We start from the raw sequence: 26,631 nt of genomic DNA on the forward strand, positions 1-26,631 counted from the left end.
GTCTGTAATAACATCAAACAGACCTTCTTTCCGCAGAACTGCCTCTGCATATAGCACCCACTCTGTGTAATTATTCTTATTGAGCTTAGGAATCCCAAAAGCATCAACCAGCTTTGCGTTTGCCATTTCTGCTGCTTAAAACGAGCTGCGTCACAGTCCTGCAGCTTTAGCCAAAAGCACTTTTAAAAGTACTTTCGTTTTCCCAGCCATCCAAGCCTGTGAGCTTGTGCCTTTTGGAGCCTTTGCCTGTTACGCGGCAAAACGGCTTTAAAAGTTCAAAGTCCAGCCATAAAGCATAAACAAGGAGCTGGCAGGCTGCTCCGGGAGCATGAGCACATACCTTCATCAATCAAACTTGACGCGCAGAGCAGATAACGCCGATCCGTTCCTCTGTACCTCTGCCGGCATTCCTCAGTTTGATTTACGTCTTTCTGGGCCCGGAACCAAAATGTTGATATAGCAGAGTCCTTTTGCACAACGGAATGATGAATAGTACGTGCCACATGCTTTAAGTTGCTTTATTTACAGTTCATTGTAGAGAAATTACAATCATGCATCTTGCCTCTGCGGGAGCAGAGAAGCAACCGTCCTTCTCCTCGGAATAACGAACACCGAGAGATCAGTGAAAAACAGGAAGCCAGAGTACGTCACATCCAGCTTCCCATTCCCGTGGGAAAACCCAACAGTACTCTGACTGTGGAATGTAAACATTGTCTTGTGACAAGCACTTTGCTGCACAGTGAAGAGAGCAGAAACCAACAGACTCCACCTTCTTTAAAGCTTTTTCTGAATTAAAAAAACAAAAACAAAACCCAAATCTTGGTTCCCGCCCCCCATCTCCAAGAATGCAGTTCATTTTGACTAGAGAACCTGTCTAGTACACAATTGCTTCTTGTTCTAGCTGCATTGTCTTTTAAAATAACCTGCTTGTCACCAAACTTTTATACCTCTTAGTTCCGAACACGAAGAAAATAACTTTGCACTGAAGTGAAATGAATCATCTCTCGGGGTTGAGAGAAAAGCCAATTATATACCCATGGGATATATTACCAGAAATTACAAACATTACCTTGAATGCTAAATACAGATAGTTACTTAGAAGCAAAAAGGTTTTCTTTCTCAATTGACATTTCCCCAAGTTTCTGGCTAGAGAGTTTAATTGTGGAGGAGGATTATTAAGAAAGAGCCTTGCTTTTCTACATTTTTATTCCAATCGTCTTTTGAAATGTCTACAGGAGTGCAGACATATATGTGGATAGATTCTCAATGCAAGAGAAGAAATCCCCATTAAGCCAGGCTCCCCTCTGTGTGGAGGAACTTGTGAGGGAAGTCTATAGGATCTGCAGTCTAGGCTTGGCCCCACCAATGAACTTCTGCACATTCTGCATGTGAGAGAAGCCTATGAGGCCCCAAGACTAGGGTGGGGAAGAAATTAGATCAAGCCGGCATTTAAAGGTGTTTTTTTACCTAGAAAAATAGTGCAGGAACACTGCCCTGTCCCTTCTGCTTCTGTGCCAGTGGGAAAAGGAGGGCTGCTCTGTGGCTGGGCAGAGCTAATGAGTGAGGAAGAAGCCTTCCCTGAGCATCAGGTCTGCAAACTGCCTGGTTCCTCCTGCTTGCGCAGGCAAGCTGAAGAGGCAGGGAGCTTGCAGGGCTGATGCGCAGGGAAGACTTCTTCCCACACCTCAGCTGTTAGCCCAGGAAGCTGAGGAGCCTCATTAAAGCCCTGCTGCACCTCTGGCTCATGAGGAGACCCTCTCCAGAGCCCACAGAGGATGTCCTCTTTATGCTCCAGGGTGAATCTTCTCGTGAGCCAGAGGCATGGCTGGGGAAATGTGCTGGAACCATGTTCTGGTGTGTTCCGGCTGATGAAAAACCCTGGTTCTACCTGAGTTATGCTTTCCAAAACAATATGCACACTTAAACATGGGCATCTTTCAAAATCCACACTTCTCTGAATTTTGCAATGTAGGTCTCAAGCCAAGTAATGTGTACAAAAATGCATAAGCTAGGATAAAGTGTGCATAAATGTGCGTACAGTCATACCTCTTGTTACGCTTGCTTCAGGTTAAATCTTTTCAGGCTGCACCCGCGGCAACCCGGAAATACTGGAAAGGGATACTTCTGGGTTTCGCCGTTTGTGCATGCACAGACACGGAAAATGACGTCATGCGCAGAAGCAGTGAATTGCAACCCGCGCACGTGCAGACATGTAGACACGGGTTGCGTTCTGTTCCTGTTGTGAACGGGACTCCAGAACGGATCCTGTTCACAACCAGAGGTACCACTGTATGTTAGTGAAGAGAACATACAGAAATGCTTTACATTGGGCTGAAACTAAATATTAGGAAGCATATGCTTGACAGCAGCGGGTGGCACGTGGCAGCGGCACATGGCAGTGGCAGGGCCATTGGCTGGGCACCAACAGCAAAAACATTGTAGGTTCCAGGGCCCCCTGGAGTTGGTGCCAGTACCCTGGGGATTCCCTCAGGGGCTCCCCAGCTGGTTCCTCCCACTACTCCTCTACAACCAGCCAGTTGATGACAGTCTGCATTAGCTTTCTGCAAGAAAATCAGAAGGAATGCTCAATAAACAGGTCACCCGGAGAAGTCCCAAGTAAGGTGAACTAGGGTTATTATCACCATATTGCAGATGAGGCTTGATGATGGATGACCAAGGGTCATCCCAGAGAGTTCATGGCTCAGCTGGTCCCTAAATAAACCAGGGACATCCAGCTCATGGATCTTGCTCTTAAACAAAATGCTCCTTCTGGCACTCAGACATCCTTGTTGTCAAAATATCCGTTTCTTGGTGAATAAATAATTAGAAGATTAATTTGAAAGAAGAAAGTATGCTTTTGTCCCGTTGCTGCCAGCAAAGTGTCAAGTTAATAAACATTACATAGTGATGAGAGGTTATGAGATACTAGGATTAAGGAGCAGAGACATGGGATAAAGCACACCTTTTGAACTGTGTTTTCAGAAGTTTGATTGGCTTGAAAACTGAGCCAGCATGAATCACTTGGCACTCAAATCATGATATAAAGAGAAACAGGATCCTCAGTGTTGGCTCAGCAAAATGTCACCATAGTTATGCAAGCTCAGAGCATTGAAAAAGAGTTTGCAGAAAGCTTGCATTTTCCCTGTAAAAAACAATATCCTATAAACATATGCAGGTGGGACTTGCAAGAAAATCCTTGACGTCTTTCAATTCCAGCTGGTCAGTACAAGAATTTTATAACTAAGAAATATTGCCTTAATTAACTTTCTCCCTCCCTGCTCCTGATCCCCTTTTCCTTTCTGTCGTTCAGATTGTGAGCCTGACTATCTTATCCTTGAAGTTTACAAGTCTCTCTTTTCTTGGACAAAAAAGTGGGATAAAATGATGCTTTAAATGCAATACATAGATAAAATGTTTCAGTGCAAAGTCTCTGTTCTGGATTTCAAAGAGTCATGGCTGGTGGCGCAGTTCGCCTTGGGCAGAGCTGCATCGCTGACTTGGTTTCTCCGTGCCATACATCCTTGTTAGTTGCCAAGAGGGAAAGAGGGGAAGCAGCATTGAACTTGGGGCAATGTGGGTGCAACAGTGAATGTGGTGGATTGGCTGAGCTCCCCACTGCCTTGCTCCCCACTGCTCTACCCCTTAGGATCTGGCCATGACACCTGTCAAGGCTTCGGGAAAGCTATTCCTCCCCCGGTTGCAGCAAGAGCAGAGAAAACAAAGCAGAGTCCTTTTTAATGAGTTTTATTCAATCCTAATAGCGAGAGAGGGATGTGGGTGGTGCTGTGGGTTAAACCACAGAGCCCAGAGCTTGCCGATCAGAAGGTCGGCGGTTCAAATCCCCGCAACGGGGTGAGCTCCCATTGCTCGGTCCCTGCTCCTGCCAGTTCAAAAGCACATCAAAGTGCAAGTAGATAAATAGGTACCACTTCAGCGGGAAGGTAAATGGCATTTCCATGCACTGCTCTGGTTCGCCAGAAACGGCTTAGTCATGCTGGCCATATGACCCAGAAGCTGTACGCCAGCTCTCTCAGCCAATAAAGTGAGATGAGCACCGCAACCCCAGTGTCAGTCATGACTGGACCTAATGGTCAGGGGTCCCTTTACCCTTTTAATAGCGAGAGACAAAAGAACACAACAAGCCTTAACAATGGCGTTGCTCCAAACTGGGCTTCTCCTCCCTCGCAGCAGCATCTCCCTTTACAGTGGCTGCTTATGGCCAAATGTCTCTGATTCCATTTTTCCTGCACCCTTAATGAACACCAAGTTCTGGGAGAAGGGGGACCAGAAGTTCTCTCCAGTGATGTGTCAGTTGGCTGCCCTGTCGCAGTTCCCCTCCGCTTCTTCTAAGACTTCCCAACTCTTTTGTTCATCTGTCTCTGAGTTTTTACCTTCCTCAACCCCCTCAACCCCCTGCTGTAAATCAATGATGCATTCCTTTTCTCCTGCAGCGTCAGGAGAGGGTGTGTGGGTGTGGGTGTGTGTCCACCATTCCTCATCCGTCTTGCCCTCTTGAGTCCAATCTCTGGCAACACCTGATATTAGGAAGCAAGGTCAGCAACACAGTCCTGTCTGGGTTGCCCCGCCAGCTGCTAATTATTCTGACCATTCCATTCCCTCTCCCTACTTTATTTTTATGTCTCCACTTCCCACTGCATTTGAGTTAGTATTTGATAGCTGCAGAGCATGCTCTGTCTCTACTGGGCTGCTTTTCCCCCTGAAATTTTTTGCACTGCTTCAGTCCTTGGGCCTCCCTCAAGCCTGCTGATTTCACCCTCTAGTGCATTGAGTGGTGCAGTTTTGGCTACATAATCAATGGCACTTGCCACCTACAATAAAATAAAATAAATGATGGTTGCCCCTATATTTCCGCAACGGAATAATAATAAAAAAATTGGAATAGCTCAGCCCATTAAGTGTAAAGAATGGTGAAATCTGTTTTCTGGAAACATACGTTAGCTAACTTGTTTCCACATTTGCTAGAAACAAACACACTAGAAACTGTGAGAGCAGGGACTGCTTCTCAACCAAGGCCAGACACTTAAATGCTAAGTATTAACATAAACTGCAATGTTTAATTTCCCGCAGTTTCTTGGCAAAGGAGAAGGATAGGGATAGGGAGCGAATTAGAGCAGGCGAGGCCCAGCAGAGAAGCACCTATGGCAGCAGAGACCCCCTTCTGAACCAAAGTCAACTTTTTAGTTTAGTAAGGTGCTATTTGTAAAATTGCAATGCTGAAGTGTCTTCAGTAGTTTTGCAAGGGAAGAGAATGGGGAGGAAACAGGAGCAACTTGGCCACACCACTGTGACTTCTCATTGGCCATGCCCTCATGACACCCTAGGAACCCTGACAGGTCTAGTGAGCACCACCCACCATGACTGGTGGGCCCCATCACACTTCCAACATTTTACCTTGGATCGGCAGCTACAATGCAAGACCTCTGTGTGTTTTTAAAGGCATGTGTGAGTAGCAGAGATTGTGAGCCAATTATGGTACATGTCCTTTACAGCACCATGTCATTATTTTAGAACAAATTCACACGTTTTGAGTGTGCACAGGTAAAAAATACCCAACGACCACTAAACACTTTAATCCAAAAACATTTCTTACTGAAGTGTGAGAACACTTCTTACTGAAGCATCTGCCTCCTTCCAAGCACCACCTAGTCTCTTGTTGCACAGTCAAGGAAAAAGAATATGGTTTCTTCTCCTTCTTTAATTCCCTTTGGGTAGCATCATGTGTAGCATAATGTGTTCTTCTGGGTTGAAATAGACAGAGTCTCCTTTGTATACGAGAGCATTTTGTTGGCATGAAGCCATCAGAGATAGTTGTTGTGTGCATGCCAGAGAGCTACTCCACATATTAGAGTGAGTAAGAGTTGCAGAATGAAATCTACACTGACATAATGTTTTAGTGGCTTCAGTGACTGCCAAATAGGTTGCTGACTATTCAAATGGATTGCATATAAAGACCTGAATGGCTAGGACTCCAGTGGATCTCGTTTGTTATGAGCAGCAGGAATTGCCCTACCCATTGTCTGAACCAGAGGCTCCCAAGCTGTGGTCTGCAGACGATCAGTGGTCCACGAGCTTCACTGGGGTGGTCTGCAGCGTGTCTGCATGAAAAAGTAACTGTGAATGGTGGGCACAACACATTCAAATGATTTTAATTGTATATTTATTGCTTCTTTGATTTCTTATATTTATATTCCATTTGTCCAACAAACTATTGGTCTGCTCTCCATAGGAATACAGGAAGCTGCCTGAGAATTGGACCATTGGTCCATCTAGCTCAGTTTTGTCTACATTGACTGGAAACAGCTCTCCAGGGCTTCAGACAGGGTTTCCCAACCCAGCTTGGAGATGCTGGGGATTGAAATTTGGAGTTTCTGCATGCAAAGCAGATGCTCTATCACTAACCTACAGCACTTCCCCTTGATATAGAAAGCAAACTCTGGATGCTTGGAGATGGATGGATTGGTCTTATCTTTCCCAAGCCAGCTAATAGGAAAAGGGTCCTATTAATTCAGCCAGTCTCCTCTGTTGCATGTGAAGGATTTTCTCCTGAGCACCATTTCTTTCTTTCTTTCTTTCTTTCTTTCTTTCTTTCTTTCTTACTTTCTTACTTTCTTACTTTCTTACTTTCTTACTTTCTTCTTGTTATCTTATTTCTAAAGAGCCCCAGGCAGCATTGAATGAAACCCAACAGCAACCAAAGACTTATGGATAAGAAACAAGGGTTTTTACATGACTCAGTAGGTATTTATGGGCCACAGACATTTAAAAGCTTATTTCCATGAAAGAGTATCCGAGCATTCCACCTTTCTGTCTCACACACTGAGCTTATGGAAGAGTGTCAGTTCTGTTGCCACTGAGAAGCCACTGCCCTTTTACTCACACTCTGGGCATTCTCCAAAACAACCCCAATTTCACCACCAGCAAATGGGGCAGTGAAATTGGGAGGGGGGGTCAGTCTAATCTTAGTTCCTCCTCCCTTCTATACCCCAGGTTATCTTGTATACCACAAGTGGACCTGGTCCTGGGTCTCTCCGGTACTAACAACCTGATCCTTCACCATCTAGTAAAGAGTGGTATGAGAGGTTTGTGATTTAAGGGATGCTTCAGACCTAAGTAGTGCTACTTGAGAATGTACAAAAGCAGAGTTGGTGATCTGGAGGTAAAGGACCTTATATTTAGAGGGAAAGAAATGGATGTAATGGTGTGCTCTTTGTAAACACTTCAGAAAATAAACAAGGGAAAGGCTTTCAGTGGGGTAGTTGTGTTAACCTGTTTTAGCAGCAAGAGTCCTGTTTAAAGATTAGCAAATCCCTATGAAGACCAGTTTAGGAAGGAAAGTCCATTGACTAATGAGGAAATGTAACATCATGCAGTTTTTCTTAGGCTCAACTGCATCAGAATGAGAGAGAATCATGCTTGAATTCTCCTTTACACAAATGCCTTCCTGCACATGGACAGTTATGGACACAGGCTAGCTTAGAGTGCTTCTCTCTGAAACACTAGTTTCTGGTATGCAGGCAGAGAATTTTTGTGTGTGAAGGAAACATAAAACGTATGATACCCATACAGGAGTCTGATATGGTAAAGTTCAGAAGAACCTGTATTGCATGATTCTGTACTGCACAATCCTGTCTAGATCAGTTTAGGGTTTAGAATTTCAAACCACTGCTCAGTAAACAGACATTTGTGTACTTTCCAATTACTTCAGTGGCTTCATATCCATGCAGTTGTATTCAGCATTGCATCTTTAATTAGATTTTTTTTTTGGGGGGGGGGGAGGAATTGGGATGCCTTTTTGCCTTGGAATCAGCCAAACCTCCTCATGTGATTGATGACATTTATCTCCTACAATTCTCTCTATTTGATTTGCAGATGCTGTTAGTTTTGTTCAAGCCTTTGGCAGATGCCATTAGGTTAATGCGCTTCCATAGTTCAGTTTGCCCTAATATAGTGTTGAGAAAATGAAATTGGGTCGATGTTTATCCATGACTGTGCCTGAACAGCAATTTCATACAACAAGTACCTCTGCTTTTGTGACACCTGTACCCATTGTTTTACCATTGGGCCTAAGGGCTATACTCCTGATAACTGAGACAATGGTGGGTGGTGGGATGGTGCTGTGCTACTCACCTGATTTCCATCCAGCTGAGTTACTGCAGGATGGCAAGTCAAATTATTCTTCAGGTGATGGAGACAAGGACTCTGAACCTGAAGGGGAAAGACATGGAGGGCCAGCTCCAGAAGTAATGCTATCCTCTGGCTCTGATGACTCCACTATAGAAGACTCTGGAAAGCCTGAGTTTCTTTTGCTCCATTGTGGTAGCAGGCCTCTGGAGAGGGATGTGCCTTGAATCCAAGCAGCATCTTGCAGCACAGGTGGTGGTAAGAGTCAGGCTGCACCTGCTGCTGTCACTATTTAAGGGCTCAGTTTCAGCTTTTCATTGCTGGGGAAGCATCAGAGCACTGTGTCTGTCTGAGTCTAGCCTGAACCCCACTTTGCCTTGAGCCCAGCAGGAACCTCACCTACATCTGGTTGACCCTCACATCACAGAGAAGGGCACCTGGATAAAGAGGGGCAGGGTGAGATCAGCATGGTGCAAATGCAATGACAGAGACAATCTGGCACTCCTGGAGGCCCAATTGCACCATGCTGAACTCAGTGCTACTGCGTCCCTCCCTCTCTGGTGTGCCGCAGCAACTCAGTCAGAGGACAGGTGAGTGGCAAAGCCCTACCACACTGTTTGCTGTTATACACAGATTACTGCTGAAATCATTACAGCATATCCTGTGGTGCCTATTTTTCAGATGGCCTTTTTTTTTAAGGGCCAACACCAAATGAGTGTTTTAAAGCCTCTTACCGGTTTGGCTCATCCCTAGTTTTGATCATCTTGAAAACCACAAGGCATTGCTTGCCTTTCTGATGCATTGTCTTTTTGCAGCTCATGCAGAGGTTAATATTTATGGGTACCAGAAAAGCAGTCCAAAATTTTACAATAGTCTCTTTTTGTGTGAAGTTCCAGAATATATTCATGCTTCGTATTCTCAAGAGTGCTTGCCAGACAAACTGATGCTCCTGCTCCTCTCCTCTGCTCCACAGAGATATTGGCTGGTAGAAGGACTGTGTGGGTGTGTGGCACATTTGGTATGTGGTGACATTAATATGTATGCATGGTGACATCACAGCATCTCATTTCTGGCTCATGACTGCAAAGCAATTTTAATAAGGCATGGTGGATGTGAAATTTTTTGGACGTTCAGTTTGCGCCGTGATCTGAGCCTGAGATGAAATTTTCTAGAGAGTGTTCAAAGCAGCCCTTGCCTTACCAAATGTATTTTCAGTTAAGTGTTGCAACTTGTTGGCTGGGATGTGCATGGTCACAACTTAGTGCACCACCCAAATACAAATTCTATATTGGATTCTGCTGTAAAACTTTCCGAATTAATCTATGACTTCTTTCTGAGGTGATAATATGATATGATACATACTTAAGCATAATGAGCACTATATCACACAGATATGAATTTGGCCACTGCAAAGGGAAGCATTTGATATTTCCCCGGCATGTATTATACTACTAGGTGTTTTTCCACATATTACATTGAGTTCAGAGGATTTGTGGCATCTAATAGTGTTTGACTTAGGTGTTGCCATAAAAGTTCATGAACATTCTATGTGACCTATGCAGTACATACATTCTGAACATGTTCTGGCTATGTAAAGAGTTTTGTTGTTGTTTAGTCATTTAGTCATGTCCGACTCTTCGTGACCCCATGTACCAGAGCACTCCAGGCACTCCCTGTCTTCCACTGCCTCCCGCAGTTTGGTCAAACTCATGCTGGTAGCTTCGAGAACACTGTCCAACCATCTCGTTCCCTGTCGTCCCCTTCTCCTTGTGCCCTCCATCTTTCCCAACATTAGGGTCTTTTCCAGAGAGTCTTCTCTTCTCATGAGGTGGCCAAAGTATTGGAGCTTCAGGATCTGTCCTTCCAGTGAGCACTCAGGGCTGATTTCCTTCAGAATGGATGCATTTGATCTTCTTGCAGTCCATGGGACTCTCAAGAGTAGCACATAAATATTCTCCATATTCTGAACACTAAAGGGTTAGGAAAAATAACCCACTGCTCTTCATGGCAACAGTGCTACCTATTTCGTTCTGGGCCAGAGGAGGATTTAGGGGAGCATGACCGGTTCGTTCACATTGAGCGTGGAGCCTTGGGGTTGTGACAACTATGCTGTAGAATGGAAGGTGAGAGGTGGAAGACACTGTTGGTTTCACACAGGATGTTTCTGAAATTTGAGAGCCCAGTGTCCACTCCTGTGGGAGCTAAGAACAAAGGAGGAGTTCTGCTGGATCAATCCCAAAGGCCCATCTATTCCATCTCCGTATTTTCATAATAGTCAGCTAGAGGCCCCTGGGAAGCCTGCAAGCCAGGCAGGAGCCCAATATCTCTCTCCCTTCCATTCTCAAACAGCAAATAATAGGTTGGGAGCCCCACTGCTTCCAGCAAATACAGGAGTTATAATATACATACAGTAAAATCAACTACTCACTACAGGGTCTCTATTTTAATTAATTGGGAAGTTGTGTGCATCCAGCGAGTTCCTACTGTGCTCTATTGGTGTTTCAGGTAGTGTAGTGCAGTTTGATCCTTGCATAGTGGACACCCTCAGCGTAGAACTGCCTGCTTGCGGGATTTTGATGGAGGGAGAGCTGCTGGGATCAGACCTGCAGAGCTTTTAACAGAGTACTAATGGCTTTGCTCTCTGTTCGGCCACAGCTGCATGACAGCTGCAGATCATCTTGTTTTGGGCACCCACCTTCTCTTTTGTTGTACTTGCACAGCAGCTGCAGCAGCCGTGCCCCCCAGCACTTCACAGGTGAAAACAAGGATATGCTTCTAGCGCTGGTGCTCATACCAAGGATCACTTTGCAAGTCTCACCTGCTCCAGGTTTGCACATTGTTTAAGGCTCTTCTCAAGTTCTGTATGTTGTATTCATCTACCGTAGCATCGGAAGTCTCTTTGGGGTAATGGAGTTGGTTAAATCTATTGAACAGCAATATGTTCTAGGAGCACAACACTGATTGCTCAGGTTTGGGGGTGCTTCTAGAGGGAGACCTTATATCACAAATGGGCCATTCCGTTCTGATATTTTTTTCTGTGTATGTGTTTTACACACCTGACACCTGCAATCAGTGCATTGTTTCATCATCAAAGGTCCATGAATCATGGTTCTGCTGAGTAGCCAGTGTGGTGTAGTGGTTCAGAGTGGTGGACTCATAATCTGGTGAACTGGGTTCGATTCCCTGCTCCTCCACATGCAGCTGCTGGGTGACCTTGGGCTAGTCACACTTCTCTGAAGTCTCTCAGCCTCACTCACCTCACAGAGTGTTTGTTGTGGGGGAGGAAGGGAAGGGAGATTGTTAGCCGCTTTGAGACTCCTTAGGGTAGTGATAAAGCAGGATATCAAATCCAAACTCTTCTTCTTCTTCTAGCCAGTTGTCAGTTGTGGCTGTTGCTGATGTGATATTTGTATTGGGCACCTCTGACACCTGTGGTGCACACAAGCAGCTTGTGGAGGGGGGAGAGTCAGATCCCTAGCTCATCCTTCTCCCTTTGCCCACTCCCAAACCCAACACCAGGTGATAGTCCAACTTTGGAGGTATGGGTAAGATATTGTGCTAGGCACTGAGTACAGGGGCAGTTTCTAAGGACAGGGAACCTGGGAACCTTCAGATATTGTTGAACTACAACTCCTATCATCCCTGACCATTGGCTATGCTCGTTGGAGCTGATGAAAATTAGGAGCCCAACAACACCTAGAAGGCCACAGCTGCCTCATCCTTCTCCTAAAAGGAGAGGGAAGTTGCCACTGCTAACATAGTGACCAGATCTGTGCATCTCTGTTCCATCATGCAAATCAGTTAAGCAATTATTTCAGAGGCAGAAAGAAAGGGGAGAAAAGTCTAATAAAAACAACACCCCAGGTAAACGAAGCAATCCTCAGAGCAGCAGTTAAAAATTCTTAATAACTATCTCCTACCTCCTTTCTATAACCCCAAAATATCCAAGAGCCTCTGCTTTTCAGATAACCAGGCTTGCATAGCATTCTGGCAGTTTAGGTTTTGATGTGTCTAACCATTTGCGGTGACCTGTGCTCTTGAATAATGAAGGCTGCATATGAGGACGTGATGTGTTTCTCTTCCTCAAGACACTAATTGGATGAAAAATGCTTACACCTGGTAAAGTGAGTAGACTGGTGCAATAGAGAGAGACTCCTTTTGCGCATAAAGCAGAGCTCATATCAGTACCAAATTTTATTGTCGGTATCGCCCATCCACACAAAAATGTAATGGTTGATCTCATAGACGTACACAGTACAAAGATTCTTTTCAAGTTATCCATGTGATTTTTTTAATGCATGTGCTTCGAGAAAGAGAAAGAGAGAGATGTTTTATGCTTGGCAGTAGACCTAAAGTGCATTTATGGGCATGCTGCAGGCTGGTGGCCCTCTTACATTCAGAAATATGGTGGCAATGCGTCCCACTTTATAGAAGGCAACCCTCTGTTTAAAGGTGCCTTCATGAGGGGCTGTCTGGTCCAAGCTCAGTTTAAAGATAAAGGATCTCTAGCAAGGATAGCAAGAGGGGCCTTGAAGTGCCCCATTAACAGTTAGCACTTGGGCAGTAGACTGAGCAGGTGGACCAGGCCAGTCTTCCCCAGTATGGTGAGAGATTTGTTATATACATTTAAATTATAGTAATGATGTCTAGATTTGCATTTATATCAATAGCTAGTAAACGAACGTTTTATGCAAATCTGTACTCTCCCGTATCCTTCATTTTCATGGTGTGTAAATGGCCACTCTATTTAGAAACAGTGTAACGCACACAAAATTATATGTAGTCCATGGTTAGTTGCACTCATAATGGCATTTTTATCTCATTCAAATAGCAGAGGCCAATGAGCTTCCTGAAGCCTTGTTGCTTTTGATTCTGATATTATTAATATTGCCATCATCAATACAGTTGTGGAATATGCTCCGCTGTAGTGCACGTTGGCTGCCTTAATTCTAGAGAGTCTTAGATCACAGTAATTGATATCCGTGTAGCTTCCTTCCACGTTAGTGTGCTTATGAGCTCAGCCAAAGTGCTGGAAGACTAATCATATGAGGGGAAGCTTATGGAAATGGGTATGTTTTTTTAAAGGAAAGAAGAATGGGTATGTGTGCGTTGGCAGCTTTCAAATACAGTACTGAAAGGATGCTAGAAAGATAAAGCAAAACAATTGTTTGCCCTCTGCACTGAGGATGTGACAAGGAGCAATCAGTTAAGCTACAGGAAAGCCAATCTGAGTCAAACATTTGGAATTCTGTTTGTACTGTAAGAAGAACTTAACCACATTGTAGAATCCCTGGGTACTTTCAAGAAAAGTTTGGAGAAGGCACATTAGTGGTTTTTTTAAAAGAATATTTATTGAATTTTATAACAAATAAAAATACAAATCTCAACCACCATATTATATACATTTATTTTCCCTCCCCTCCCCCTGGACTTCCCTCAACTCCCCCTCTACTGAGTTATCTAATTTTATTTATTGTCTCCTGCATTTTTTTATATAAAAACAACTTCCCTTATCATTTCTTTAAATTATATGTTACTGTAATAAAGTTGTGAACGTTTATTCAAAACCTGCCAATGAATCCAGTCCGTTTTGTTGTTTCTGCAAATAGATTGTAAATGGTTTCCAGACTCTTTTAAAAAGTCCTTTTTGTCCTTCTCTCATAGTTTATCTGTTAGCTTAGCCTATTCTGCATAGTCCATCAGTTTTTCTTGCCATTGTTCCTTTGATGGTATTTCAAATCTCTCATTAGGAAAATTTCAAAGGTAGTCTCTCCTTTTTTATATTAGAATTCTATGATTAAAAACATAATAATCATAAGGAATTTATGCAATATGTCCATTAAGCTTAGTCTGAGTTTCCCTTCTGAGTTCACTGGCATTTTTCTGTAGTTTATAATGGAATGAATTTATATACAACAATTAAAATTATCCTTTACACAACTATCTTCTCATTTCTTTTCCTTTTTAAACTAAACTTTTCTCTTTCAAGTTGGGGCTATTCCATTTACACATTACTTCCCACTCAAAAAGTTCCAAAGTGATTTACACAGTGAAAAATGCCTTAGAAACATATAAATATGAAAAACTGTTTTAGCAGGACAGTGGTGTACTGTTGCTACTGCCCAGAAGAAAAAACAAACAAGCTAAATTGCATTTGCCTGGTGCCAAAACAATGTCAAGGTTGCAGCCAGGCACACCCATAAATGTGGGGCAGGGGGGTGGGCTTCTACAGAGAATCCGATATGCAACAGATTTCAAAACTATTGCATTTTTTTCTGTTTAGAAAGAAAATGTTAACCTTTATCAGAAAGGAAATAAAAATGAGACTAAATTATGGAGCAGCCTAACGTCTTTTAGTATTGCATTTGATTTGCATTTTTAGAATACAGCACTTTCTATATAATTCCCTTAAGTCTAAACCATGTAGGAAACACTCTCCTCCTTTAACAATTCTGTGTCAAGCCACTGAAACTGTGGACCTAAGTTCATCTTGTCCCTTAGTTTCAATAGGTCTCCTCTGTGTAGGATTCACATTAGCAACAAGCTTGTGTGTATATAATAATAATAATAATAATAATAATAATAATAATAATAATTTATTATTTATACTCCCCCATCTGGCTGGGCTTCCCCAGCCACTCTGGGCAGCTTCCAACAAAATATTAAAATACAGTAATGCATCTAACATTAAAAGCTTCCCTAAACAGGAAGCTTTTAGCTTTTTAGCAGTTGTCACAACTTTGGCAGCTTAGTAGAATAATCTACTGTATATCTTAAACACATCACTATGCTTTTGCTGCCTCTGAGCAAAAGTTAGGGAGCTCAAAGTGCAATTGCTTTGACAGAGAAATGTGCTCAAGAGTAAAAGGATGCATTGTGTTCAACCACATGAAGGTGCATGTTCATAATGACATTGTAATGCTCATCCAAACCCTAGTTACTGAGTATATCTTTTGATGCTCTGAAGAATGAGCACCTAGGGTTACTTGCCAGTACCTGAAACTTGTCCATGACTACCAACACTGCCCCCATCCCCAATGCTACCCCGCCACAGATCTTGGTCTCTGCCCCCTCCCTGTCTCTGACATCATGCCCATGCTACTGCCAACTCTGTCATCACAACTGTAACCTTACCCTTATTTTTCACATCACACTCATACTTTAATGAGATCAAGGATTAGGATGGGGGGAGAAATTTGATTCAGTTCCCATTTCAAGGTGCTCTTGCCTAACTTGCACTTTGCAAAGTCATGCACAAACTGAAACACAGCCATCGTTCAAAATTTGCACAGTTCTGCAGCCAAGTAATGTGTGCACAAATGTGTGTAAATTCATATATTGGAAAAAACAATAACATGCAGGAATGCATTGCCTTAGGGGAATTGCTTTGCAAAAACATGTGTGCATGGAGAAATTTGCACTGAAATGCTGATGAATTTTCACTTATTAAGGCTTAAAAAATATATTTTAAAAAACTGGTTGGAAATGATGGGAACTGAAATTAAGATCGGAGAAATAAGACACTGAGGTTGACATATCCGCCCATCCCTAGCAAGGCTCGAGGCTGAAGCCTTCTGCACTCCACTATTGAATTATGGTCTCCCCCCACCAGCAGAATCAACCAGCAACCGTGACAAAGCACGAAAAGGAGCCCAGTATTCTAATTCCAGAGCCGCTGAGAAGCAACCGTACATATTCAAATCAGCTGTCATCACACCATTTCAATATGCCTAACACTCCATTCCTAAGCGTTTTGTGTTGGCAGAAAGACACGGTAGCATGTATCGTGAACACTGTTTTATTTGACATTGTGCTGGCACAGCTATTGGGACTTGTCCTCAGAAGCAATGTACTGGCACAGCAGCACTTCAACCGCACCTGCAGGACCACATTTCAGGGAGATGGATGCACATTCAATCCCTGAAGTCAGGCCACAGGTGCACCAGTCTTCAGCTGACACTGGTTTTCCACTTGTCTATACTGCAAACACAGAGGGTGATAGTGGGACCACTGTAGCAGATGGAGCCTGCACTCTGGCTCATAGATTGTCACTTTCTATCCATCACTGAAATCAAGCATGCCTAACTCCATGTCACATTTAGGGCTGCTGCTCTTTGAGTTCAGCGAAAGGTGGTGTGTTAGACGCTGGACCAGGGGGCTGAGCCCCAGGTTTCTCTGTCAATCCCATTTCTGTCCCTTAAAAAAGAAACACATTTGCTCATTGGGGGCTATCTGCCATCTTAATTTGCCAGATACATAGAGCAAAACACAGCTATCTCTCAAAATGTGCACTTCTCTGAACATTTCACTGCCGTTCCCCAACAAGGTAATGTCTACAAAAATGCATATACTGGGGGAAAGTGTGCATAACAATGCATATATTTATGAAAGCAACATTGTCAAAATGCATTACAATACGGGGACATTGCTTTGCAAAAATGCATTTATTAGAGAAAACGCACAGATAAGTGAATATTAGGAGAAATCCACATCAAATGTGGGTGAATTTTCAAGAGGACTTTAAAAAAATAAAAATCACAAATGGATGTGGAAATGTGGAGCAGTGAATTTAAGAGTGGGAAAATGAGAAACAGAGAGAAACTGAAATGGATAGATTCCCCCTTCCCTAGACAAGAAAGAGACCCTGAAAAGTGCAGGCTATTCATGTCAGCAAAGAGGACAGCTCTGTATGCATTTGTGGATGGCATCATCTGCCAAAGTGAGCAAATAGCCTATGAGTTCAAAGTAGCAACCAATGAACCAACAAATCAGCAGCCTGCAGCATTTATCCTCAAATCTTAGTTACAGAAATTATTCTGTTTTCTGCCTACCTTAGCCTGATCGATTCCTTAATACTACATTGTCTCAGGTTGTATCTTTTCTTTTCTTAAAGTTAAATCTATTCTGTATAATGATGGCGCTCATTAAGGAACCAATCACCCCCTCCCAACCCAAGTGGATGCTACACCTTTCATTCACACCCAAGCCCTTCAGATTGAAGCATATAATTAAACATTCTTTTCTTTAAAAAATAATAATAATAATGCTTCTTCTTTTTTACTTCCCACACTACGCCTCCCACCCCAGCTTCAGCGTTGCTCTGAGAAAAAGACTGCAGAGTGAGGAAGCAAATGAACCGTGCTCTCCCACCTGCCAGAAAAATCCTCCAGCAGGGCGAGCCTTGAATTCTCCAGCCTCAAGAGTGTAAAAACGGCTTTCAGGCTTTTGTGTTTTTTTCATTTCATTTGCATCTTGTCAGAACTAAAAAGAGGAGAATGGGTGTTTTCAGAATATGGAACAGTGCAGGGGCAAGATGCCTGTGTGCCGCCGCCCACGCATTTGCTGCCCACCCACCCTTTCCTCCCGGGGCTGTCAGAAACAGAAGGAACAAGAGAATAGCTTAGTTCTCCCCGCTCCCCATCAGAATTATGTGTAGTTTTTAAGTGAAAGTGCTGGTGTCCTACTCCTCTTATTTCTTTGGAGTGGCAAAACTGGCTTATCTTCCTGTTCGTTGATGGACAGGGGGATCCAGCTAGGGGAAATGTAATATTTCTTTACAAGGGAATGGGTGCAGGGAAGGAAGACGATGGGACAGTTCTCGTTGCCATAAGATGCCTCTGCTGCTCCATCTAGTGGCAGGAAGCCTCGGACAAGCCAGTGTCTTCTTACACACTGCAGGCAGTTCGCTCTTCAGAAGGCCTCCTTACATAATCCCTGAGATGTGGAACCATCAGACTTGGCTTTATCAACGCATGGCATTTAGGATTATTCTAGTCAGTTAGGTTTTAGAGCTGCATACCTTCCGAATGCTTTTTTATTTTATTTTACAGTTACACTATCACCTGATGTATAGTGAATTTGTACATAACAGGGGGCCTGACATGAAAAAGATCTCCTTCCTCGTACCCTCCAACATGTTGCCACGGAAAACTGGGATGCACATCTTCCGGGATGCGCTTCCACATGGCGAACGAAAATGTGTGGTTTTCAGCACTGCGATCTCACACAAGATCACATGCCAAAGTCTTTCGGGGGCGGGACACAGTGCCAGACATTTTTGAGTGCCGTGCTCTCAAGAGCACACCCTCCCACAAAATGGGCTGTCCTGATTTAGTTTTGAGCAGTTGAGTGTATGTGTTTTGGGCAAGGGGAGTTATGGTGTGGGAGGAGAAGAAGAAGAAGAAGAAGAGGGGGGGGAGAAGAAGAGGAGGAGGAGGAGTTTGGATTTGATATCCCGCTTTATCACTACCCTAAGGAGTCTCAAAGTGGCTAACAATCTCCTTTCCCTTCCTCCCCCACAACAAACACTCTGTGAGGTGAGTGGGGCTGAGACTTCAGAGAAGTGTGACTAGCCCAAGGCCACCCAGCAGCTGCATGTGGAGAAGCGGGGAATCGAATCTGGTTCACCAGATTACGAGTCCACTGCTCTGAACCACTACACCACACTGGCTCACTGGGAGGTGGGGCCGGCTGAGTAAAGGGTACATGCCACAGGCAGTTAGTGACTGTGTCATGTGCCAGCCCCTCCTCCAATCTGGGAAATTGCAGTTGTCCCATCAGCTGGCCCCCAGGTCTATGACTGCGATAGCTGAATGCCAGGTTGGCTCTGAGTAAGACTTCCTTCATCCATGATTTGCTTATGGAGACTGATCTGGTCCATATCACTGAGATCTGGGTGGGAGAGCAGGGTGGCTGTTCCACACCCAGCAATGTTCATCTGGGTATGTGGTGCAGCATCAAGGCAGACTTGAGCATCGGGAGTGGGGAATTGCTTTGGTCTATAGAGATTTCACCTCTCTCTCCAAGCTCTTCCAGTTTGGGGGAGTGTTTGTTCCTGACATTGGAAAATCAGGACAGATTAGGGATTCTGCCAGGAAAACGATGCCTTATGAGGAACGGCTAAGGGAGCTGGGCATGTTTAGCTTGGAGAAGAGGAGGTTAAGGGGTGATATGATAGCCATGTTCAAATATATAAAAGGATGTCACATAGAGGAGGGAGAAAGGTTGTTTTCTGCTGCTCCGGAGAAGCGGACACGGAGCAATGGATCCAAACTACAAGAAAGAAGATTCCACCTAAACATTAGGAAGAACTTCCTGACAGTAAGAGCTGTTCGACAGTGGAATTGGCTGCCAAGGAGTGTGGTGGAGTCTCCTACTTTGGAGGTCTTTAAGCAGAGGCTTGACAACCATATGTCAGGAGTGCTCTGATGGTGTTTCCTGCTTGGCAGGGGGTTGGACTCGATGGCCCTTGTGGTCTATTCCAACTCTATGATTCTATGATTCTATGATTCTAATTTTCTTCCTCTCTGTCCAGCAGTCTCCTTGCCTGAGCTGACAGAGCTTTTTTTTTCTTCTTTTCTTTTCAGAAAAGCAACATATAAAAATGGGGGAAATGGGAAGGAAGGCATTTTTGGTTGAAGAGAAAAGCATGTCTTCAAGGTGATCATTCAAAAAGGGGTTTGAAAATTGAGTGACATATGTTATCAGATTTCAAGGACATGGCTTAGAATATTTTTTAAAAAAATATTAATTGGTTTATAAATACTTTAAAATAATGTTTTCACAAGCTGCATTCACTTCACTGATGTGCTTTACATTCTGATTAACTGCAAAAGACTTCTTTGCACATTATATGCACTGTGCAAATGCACAGACATTATTCTACTGTAAATCTGAATCACTGTTGCTTATCTGTCATCATGCACTCACTGATCCCCCCCACCTCCTCTGCAGATCTAACAATAATAAATTCAAAACCTCATAAATTCATGTTTGAGCCAAGATTTCAACGGGGGGGGGGGGGCACCATCATTAAGTCAAAGCAGAAGCTTCCAAACTCCTCCTCTTGACTTCACAGGAGGAAGAAAGGGGTGGCATTAACATGCTCAGATATTTACAGAGACATTGTAAAGGTGACTTCATAAACTATCAAAGTTTTAGGGATGAATGGAAAGCACAGTCTGGTGGAGATGTTAAGTATTTAGGGCTGCAAGTAGGAATGGGGAATAAATTGTATTTACTCTGCATTTAGGGGCAAATGTATCCCATTTGTAATTTCCAAAACTATATCAGAACTGAAACATAACCATCCTTTGAAACTCACACTTATCCCAGTTTTGTGATTCTCCAAAGTTTACAAAAATGCATACATTAGGGAGGGCTATGTGCACAAAAATGAATATATTCATGAAAGCAACATACCAAAATGCATTAATTTAGCAGAAATTGCTTGCAAAAATGTGCACATTAATCAAACTGGCATACAATGATATGTTTATTCGAGGAAATTTGCACTAAAATGCTGCTGAATTTTCATGAGGTTCTTTTTTTAAAAAAAGTAAAAATCACAAATTGCTGCAGGAATGGTATGGAGAGCTTCATGCAAGATTTGAAAATGAGAAACTGAGGAAACCAAAACAGACAAATCCTCCCATTCGAATCCACAAGAGAAAAGAAGGGGGCATATTGCTGACCACATAGATCAGGAATGAAAGTTTACTGTCTCAGAGGTACAACACCTAAATGAAAAGGTGAGACAGCAGTACTAGAAAGAACAGAACAAGCCCTTGACAAGACAAATGGCCAGAAAGTAAACAATATATCCAATAACACAAAGATAGATGGGGAATGCTCCAGACTCAACAATCAATGCTGAGTGATTGACTAAAGTGAATTGTGCAAAGCCGGGAGGGTGAAGGGGAGGGTCAGCTGCATGCAAGTAAGAAAATGGAAAAACAATACGATCTCTGGAATCCTTTGGGGAAATATAAGGTGCAGGCAGACGTGAAAGCAATTGATTTGTTAGGGCCAAGGAGGGATGAAAAAACACCTGTTAATGGCATTCTAATCATGCTGATGAGGATTTATGATGCTTAATTCCAATAAATAATGTGAGAATCATCTCATAGGCAATTTTATGTCACCATAGAGTTATATATAGCAAAGCGGTGTCCCTCTGAGACCAGCCACTCTTAACTGAGCTGGTAAGAACTCACTGCTGTTGCTTTGCCAATGGTATTTTGTAGCTGTATTTTTCCATTTCAGGATTTGGGTTTTTTAAAATAAAAACAAACAAAAAAAACCCAAGCTGGAGAATGTTGTTTAAAAGGGCATCATGGTGATGTCAGGTGTTTCACAGGGCCAGCAGGGTGTGTGAGGTGTCAGGATGCGGCCTGCCAACCTCATCCAGTTTCCCTGCCTTAGGCCATTTGTTATCTCTCGGCTTAACCTACCTCACAGGGTTGTTGTGAAGAGAACTTTGCCTGGGGTGGGAAGGACCATGTCTGCCACCTTGGGTTCCTTGGAAGAAAGGCTGGGGTAGTGAGAATTAATTAAATAAACAGTGCGATTTTGAAGCCGTTTCATCTGCTCTGGTGGAAATGCGGAACTGAAAGTAAAAATTCAGTCCAAATGATTTTGCATAAGGCTGGCTGAAACGAGGTACTGAGTAATATGAATTAAGGCAAAAGGCTGAAATAAAACTCAAAGCCTCAGCACAATACTCAATTAAATGCATCACTCTTACAGTAAATGTATGTAATGGATACTGGGCTAATATTTGATTGCTGAGATATAAAGTGCAACTGGAGATTAATTCTTTTGGCACGAAGAATGGCAATAGATATTTGTCAAAAGCATGCCAAAGAAAGCAGCCTCAGAGAGAGCATTACCCTTTGTGATCGACTATAATTCTCAGCAGCAGTGTACCTTAAATACCCGAGGGGATTGGGCCATAGATTTTTCTATTTAGTTTCCAGCTCAGAACACAGTCTAAGCATCATTAGATACTGCTAATGAGTTCAGATGTTTGAATCCTGAAAGAAAGGACCTGTGTTTAAGGCCCCATTATTCAAAGTGCTCCTCCCACCAGGTACAAGCTTACAGGCCATTGGCTATATGACAAAACAAAGCAATTATGTGGTCTGTTTGCTAGAAACGTCTCTGAAGGTGAGAAATTGCTTTATTGTTCATTTACATTTAGAAATGGTGGTAATGAAGGCCAGAGGAACAAGCATCTCCTCCAGTCCACAGTTATTTAGCTGCATGGCTGTGAAACGTTTAGCTCTGGTATTAAAATGCCACTTTCAAAGAAGTCTGTGTAAAGCAGAACTGGGATGGAGAACATGTGGCTCTCCAAATGTTCACAGAATCATCGAATGGCACAGCTGGAAGGGGATCACAAGGGTCATCTATTCCAAGCCCATGCAATGCAGAAATCTTTTGCCCAATGTGGGGCTCAAACCTGTGACCCTAAGATTAAGGGTCTTATGATCTACCAACTGAGCTCCCCATCATCATTGACCATTGATTATACTGCCTGGCTCTATTAGCAACTGGTGTCCAACAACATATGGAGGACCACAGGCCCCCATCTCTGATGGAGAGGTAAAGAAACATGGTATTTGCAGTTCAGAAACTAGTGTCTGTGGGACATCATAGACTGCTAAAACCAAACACCTACTCTCAACAAAGCCTTTGACTGTGTCGACCACAGCAAACTATGGCAAGTTCTTAAAGAAATGGGAGTGCCTGATCACCTCATCTGTCTCCTGAGAAATCTCTATGTGGGACAAGAAGCTACAGTTAGAACTGGATATGGAACAACTGACTGGTTCAAAATTGGGAAAGGAGTACGACAAGGTTGTATATTGTCTCCCTGCTTATTTAACTTATATGCAGAATTCATCACGCGAAAGGCTGGGCTGGATGAATCCCAAGCCGGAATCAAGATTGCTGGAAAAAATATCAACAACCTCAGATATGCAAATGACACAACCTTGATGGCAGAAAGTGAGGAGGAATTAAAGAACCCTTTAATGAGGGTGAAAGAGGAGAGTGCAAAATATGGTCTGAAGCTCAACATCAAAAAAACTAAGATCATGGCCACTGGGCCCATCACTTCCTGGCAAATAGAAGAAGAAATGGAGGTAGTGATCAGCCCTGAGTGCTCACTGGAAGGACAGATCCTGAAGCTGAGGCTCCAATACTTTGGCCACCTCATGAGCAGAGAAGACTCCCTGGAAAAGACCCTGATGTTGGGAAAGATGGAGGGCACAAGGAGAAGGAGACGACAGACGACGAGATGGTTGGACAGTGTTCTCGAAGCTACCAGCATGAGTTTGACCAAACTGCAGGAGGCAGTGGAAGATAGGAATGCCTGGCGTGCTCTGGTTCATGGGGTCATGAAGAGTCGGACACGACTAAACGACGAAACAACAACAACAAAACTCTCAACACCAATAATTTTACGGTTGATGATTCTTTATGCTAATCCTTTTTATATTGCTTTGTGCTCTTTTCTATGTCTTTATTGTTATTCTAGCATTTTAATTATGTTAGCCACTCTGGGATTGTTTTCTTTTTCATCTGAAGAGCAGAATATGCACCTCTTATGTAAACAAATATAACATTAACAACAACAATGAGAAATTGTTCTGCTGTGAAAATTTAAGAAGCACTCTTGACCTTGCCAAATAGCCAAGCTCATTTTTAATGCTTTGCAAGCAACTTTTAAAAAATGATATAATTAGCATTAACTTTAATATTCTGAAATATTAAATCATTTTCCTAAAGTTTTCCTAATCGAGAGGGTTCCGGTACAGCGATGTACTTGCTCTCTTTTGATTTGCAATATGATTTTTGGGTATGTTCTTATATTTTCTATTGTCACTATTTTCGTTGCTATGTTATTGTTTTGCTGTGTTATTATGAAATTCTTTTTGCAGTATTTGTTTTAAAAGCATCCCTGTTTCTGTGTTGTCAGCCACTTTGAGCATGATTTTGTGTGTGTTCAAAAGTGCCATACAAATAAAATGAATGGATGAACGAATGAATTTGGGAGACTTGACTCGTGGAAAACCCACCATCCCTCAAAGTCAAACTGCTCCTGTAACATAAGCCCATGAGGTGTAATCCTGCCCTCTTAGGTGGCAGAAAACAAGTGCTTGTTCTGTTCTAAGTGACAAATATTACAGATATTTGAAGAGAGCTCCAAGTCTGTCCGGTGGGTATATGAACACAGCCCACATCTATGGAATTCACCTTTTCAAGCAGATTCCACAGCAGTGGCATGTGGTCAGTGGACTAGGGGGACTAGGCTAGTTCCCTAAATGTTCCCAAGGCCCCATCTGCCCCTCACCTCTCTCTACAGCGCATGCAAAAACCATCTTGTGGACTGTGAGACCCACCATTGGTCTTGTCTGTTCAGTCCACCAGAGCTTGTCTTCACAGGCAGAGGAAGTCCCCAACTCACTGAGGGTTTGAGACCCATTGGCTATCCTCACCTGGTTTAGTCAGTCAGTCAAAAGCTGTGGCCTCTGTCACATGCTGACAGCTTCCAGGAGCCACAGGTGACAGTTGAGTGCAGGGTGGGGACCAAAGGTAAACAAACTACCTGAGAAGGAGCACAAACTGCTGGTTTGCTTATAGTACATGGATTATGCTGGATTGTTACTGCTTTGTGGTGGCCTTTTAAGGTGAGTAATTAATTGGATGTTGTAAATCCTTAAAACTTATATTTGAATTAGTTGTATTATTTTATTTGCTACTTTATGAAAAAAAAATCCCCTCATAAAGCAGGTTATACATTTATTAAGCCTTAAACTGCCCTTTCCCTTCTCCCAGCTAAACAATACCTAGTTCCTTCAACTGTTCCTTGCAAGATTTGTTTTCTTGCCGCTGTCCATCTTTGTTGCCCTCCTCTGAACTTAGTGTAATTTCTTTGGCAGATGAGGCCTTGCCTTTGGATTTAAAAAGGAGCTTAAAGCTAGAAAACCACCGTGTGGAAACTGAGGCGACCTCTGAAACATTAGAAAGCCCAGCAGTCTTACTGTTGCCAACAAGGATATCATGTGAGGTAGGTAAGACCTATCCATTTGTTGATTTATTTTTATTTTTAAAAGAGGGATAAAAGCACCACCCTTCAAATGTATCTATCCCAAGAGTGGCTCAATGTATAGCAGTGGTGGCTGGGGATGATGGTTCCATGGAAGAAGATAGCAAGTGGGAGCCATCTGAGGGCAGATTGGTAGGACAATGCCCCATTTGCCATAATGGACTAGCCTCCATTGCTTCCACCAGTACCCATTGGGAGTCCCATCTTCATCCTGTGGTGAAGTAGGTTGTCAACATTTTTATACCCTTATGTATCCAGACAAAACATGCCTCCTGGTAATGTTTCAAGCGACGTACATGAAAACCCACAATGAGAATTTGTCATCTCCCATTGGTTTGGTTTTCATTTCCTGATGTGAAAGGCTAATTGGATGTAACTGTTACTTTGTAGAATCCTGGAGAAATTTTCGTTCTTTTGAGAGACGAAGTTCCTGATGACTCAGTGGTGATTGAATTTGTGACAGAGAACAAATGGATCAGGACTGAGCCACACTTTTGGAGTCAGAAGGTCAGGTATATGAAAGCTTTAGGTAAGAAATGGGGGCAGGGATATTTCATATAAAACTATAGTTCTTGTCTCCTTTCCAATAGCTCACTGGAGGTAAAATTCTGACTCAAGAGGCAAGTGAGTGAGTAGTGTTAGACGATGTACTAAGGAGGTAGTGCTCATGTCACCTCTGGTTACTGCTGTTTACTGGGAGGTGGAGGGGGTGGGGAGGCAGTGGTAAGGTTGGTGCAGTGCAAATGCACCGGCAGAGTCTGTCACTATCTCCCTCAGCAGGGATGCAACCAACCTGAGATCAGGTGAGAACCACCTCCTAGTCCTCCTCTCTTCACTGGCCTTTTGACACAGATTTTTACTTCCAATCAGAACACAGCATATATTTATCCATTTTTGTGTTTGAATACTACCTTGAAAAGGTGTATAGCTGTTTCACATCATAAAGCAAATTAAAAGAATAAAACACAAATTTCTACCAATTTCAAAGCACCGCTTTGTGGTGATCCTGATCCATGAGTTTTGAATGCAGGGTGCTTTTTTATTAATGCACAGACATAAAAACACAGGGCTTATGAGAAACTGGATTTATTGGGTTGTTTATGTGTGATAAAATGGCAGGTGGCAGTCTTTTAAAATGTCATTGATTAGTCACAGACTGCTATTCTCAATCTATTCCCTCTATAAAATGTGGATGCACATATTCTCTTATTACTATATGAATCTTAGCAATATGTTCTCTTGCTTTACAGAGAGTTGCATGGGTATCTCCCCACCCCTTTCTGGTCTTTTGCCTGAAAATTATTCATACTGAAATCTTCAACCATTTTTCTTCCTTTGGTGTTTAATAGCCTTGCACCATTTGTACTTCTCTTCCCAAACAATGATAACCCTCTCCCTCAAAAGAGAAAAAATGCTACCAGTGCTTGAACTTCAGCAGGGCCAGCCCTACTGTTAGACACCATGAGGCAGCCACCCCAGACAGCATGTCCCCTAAAACAGACTGCTGCCATCAAGTGCAGAGGAGAACACTGCCCTGTCACCAGTGTTGAAGAAACTAATCTCAGTTTCTGTACAGTTACAAGGCATCTCAGTTT

The 26,631-nt window shown here is 43.0% G+C and overlaps 1 protein-coding gene across 1 annotated transcript in view; it reads left to right on the forward strand.

Moving 5' to 3' along the window:
- Nucleotides 1-26,631, forward strand: part of BANK1 (B cell scaffold protein with ankyrin repeats 1) — a 233,271-nt gene that overhangs the window by 83,382 nt on the left and 123,258 nt on the right. The window contains exons 4-5 of the mRNA XM_082236941.1: nt 24,870-24,997; nt 25,427-25,565. Of these exons, the coding sequence (XP_082093067.1) occupies nt 24,870-24,997; nt 25,427-25,565 (267 nt within the window). The remainder of the gene's footprint in view (nt 1-24,869; nt 24,998-25,426; nt 25,566-26,631) is intronic.

This window comes from Podarcis vaucheri (assembly GCF_965113315.1).
Source record: "Podarcis vaucheri genome assembly, chromosome: 9".
NCBI lineage: Eukaryota > Metazoa > Chordata > Lepidosauria > Squamata > Lacertidae > Podarcis > Podarcis vaucheri.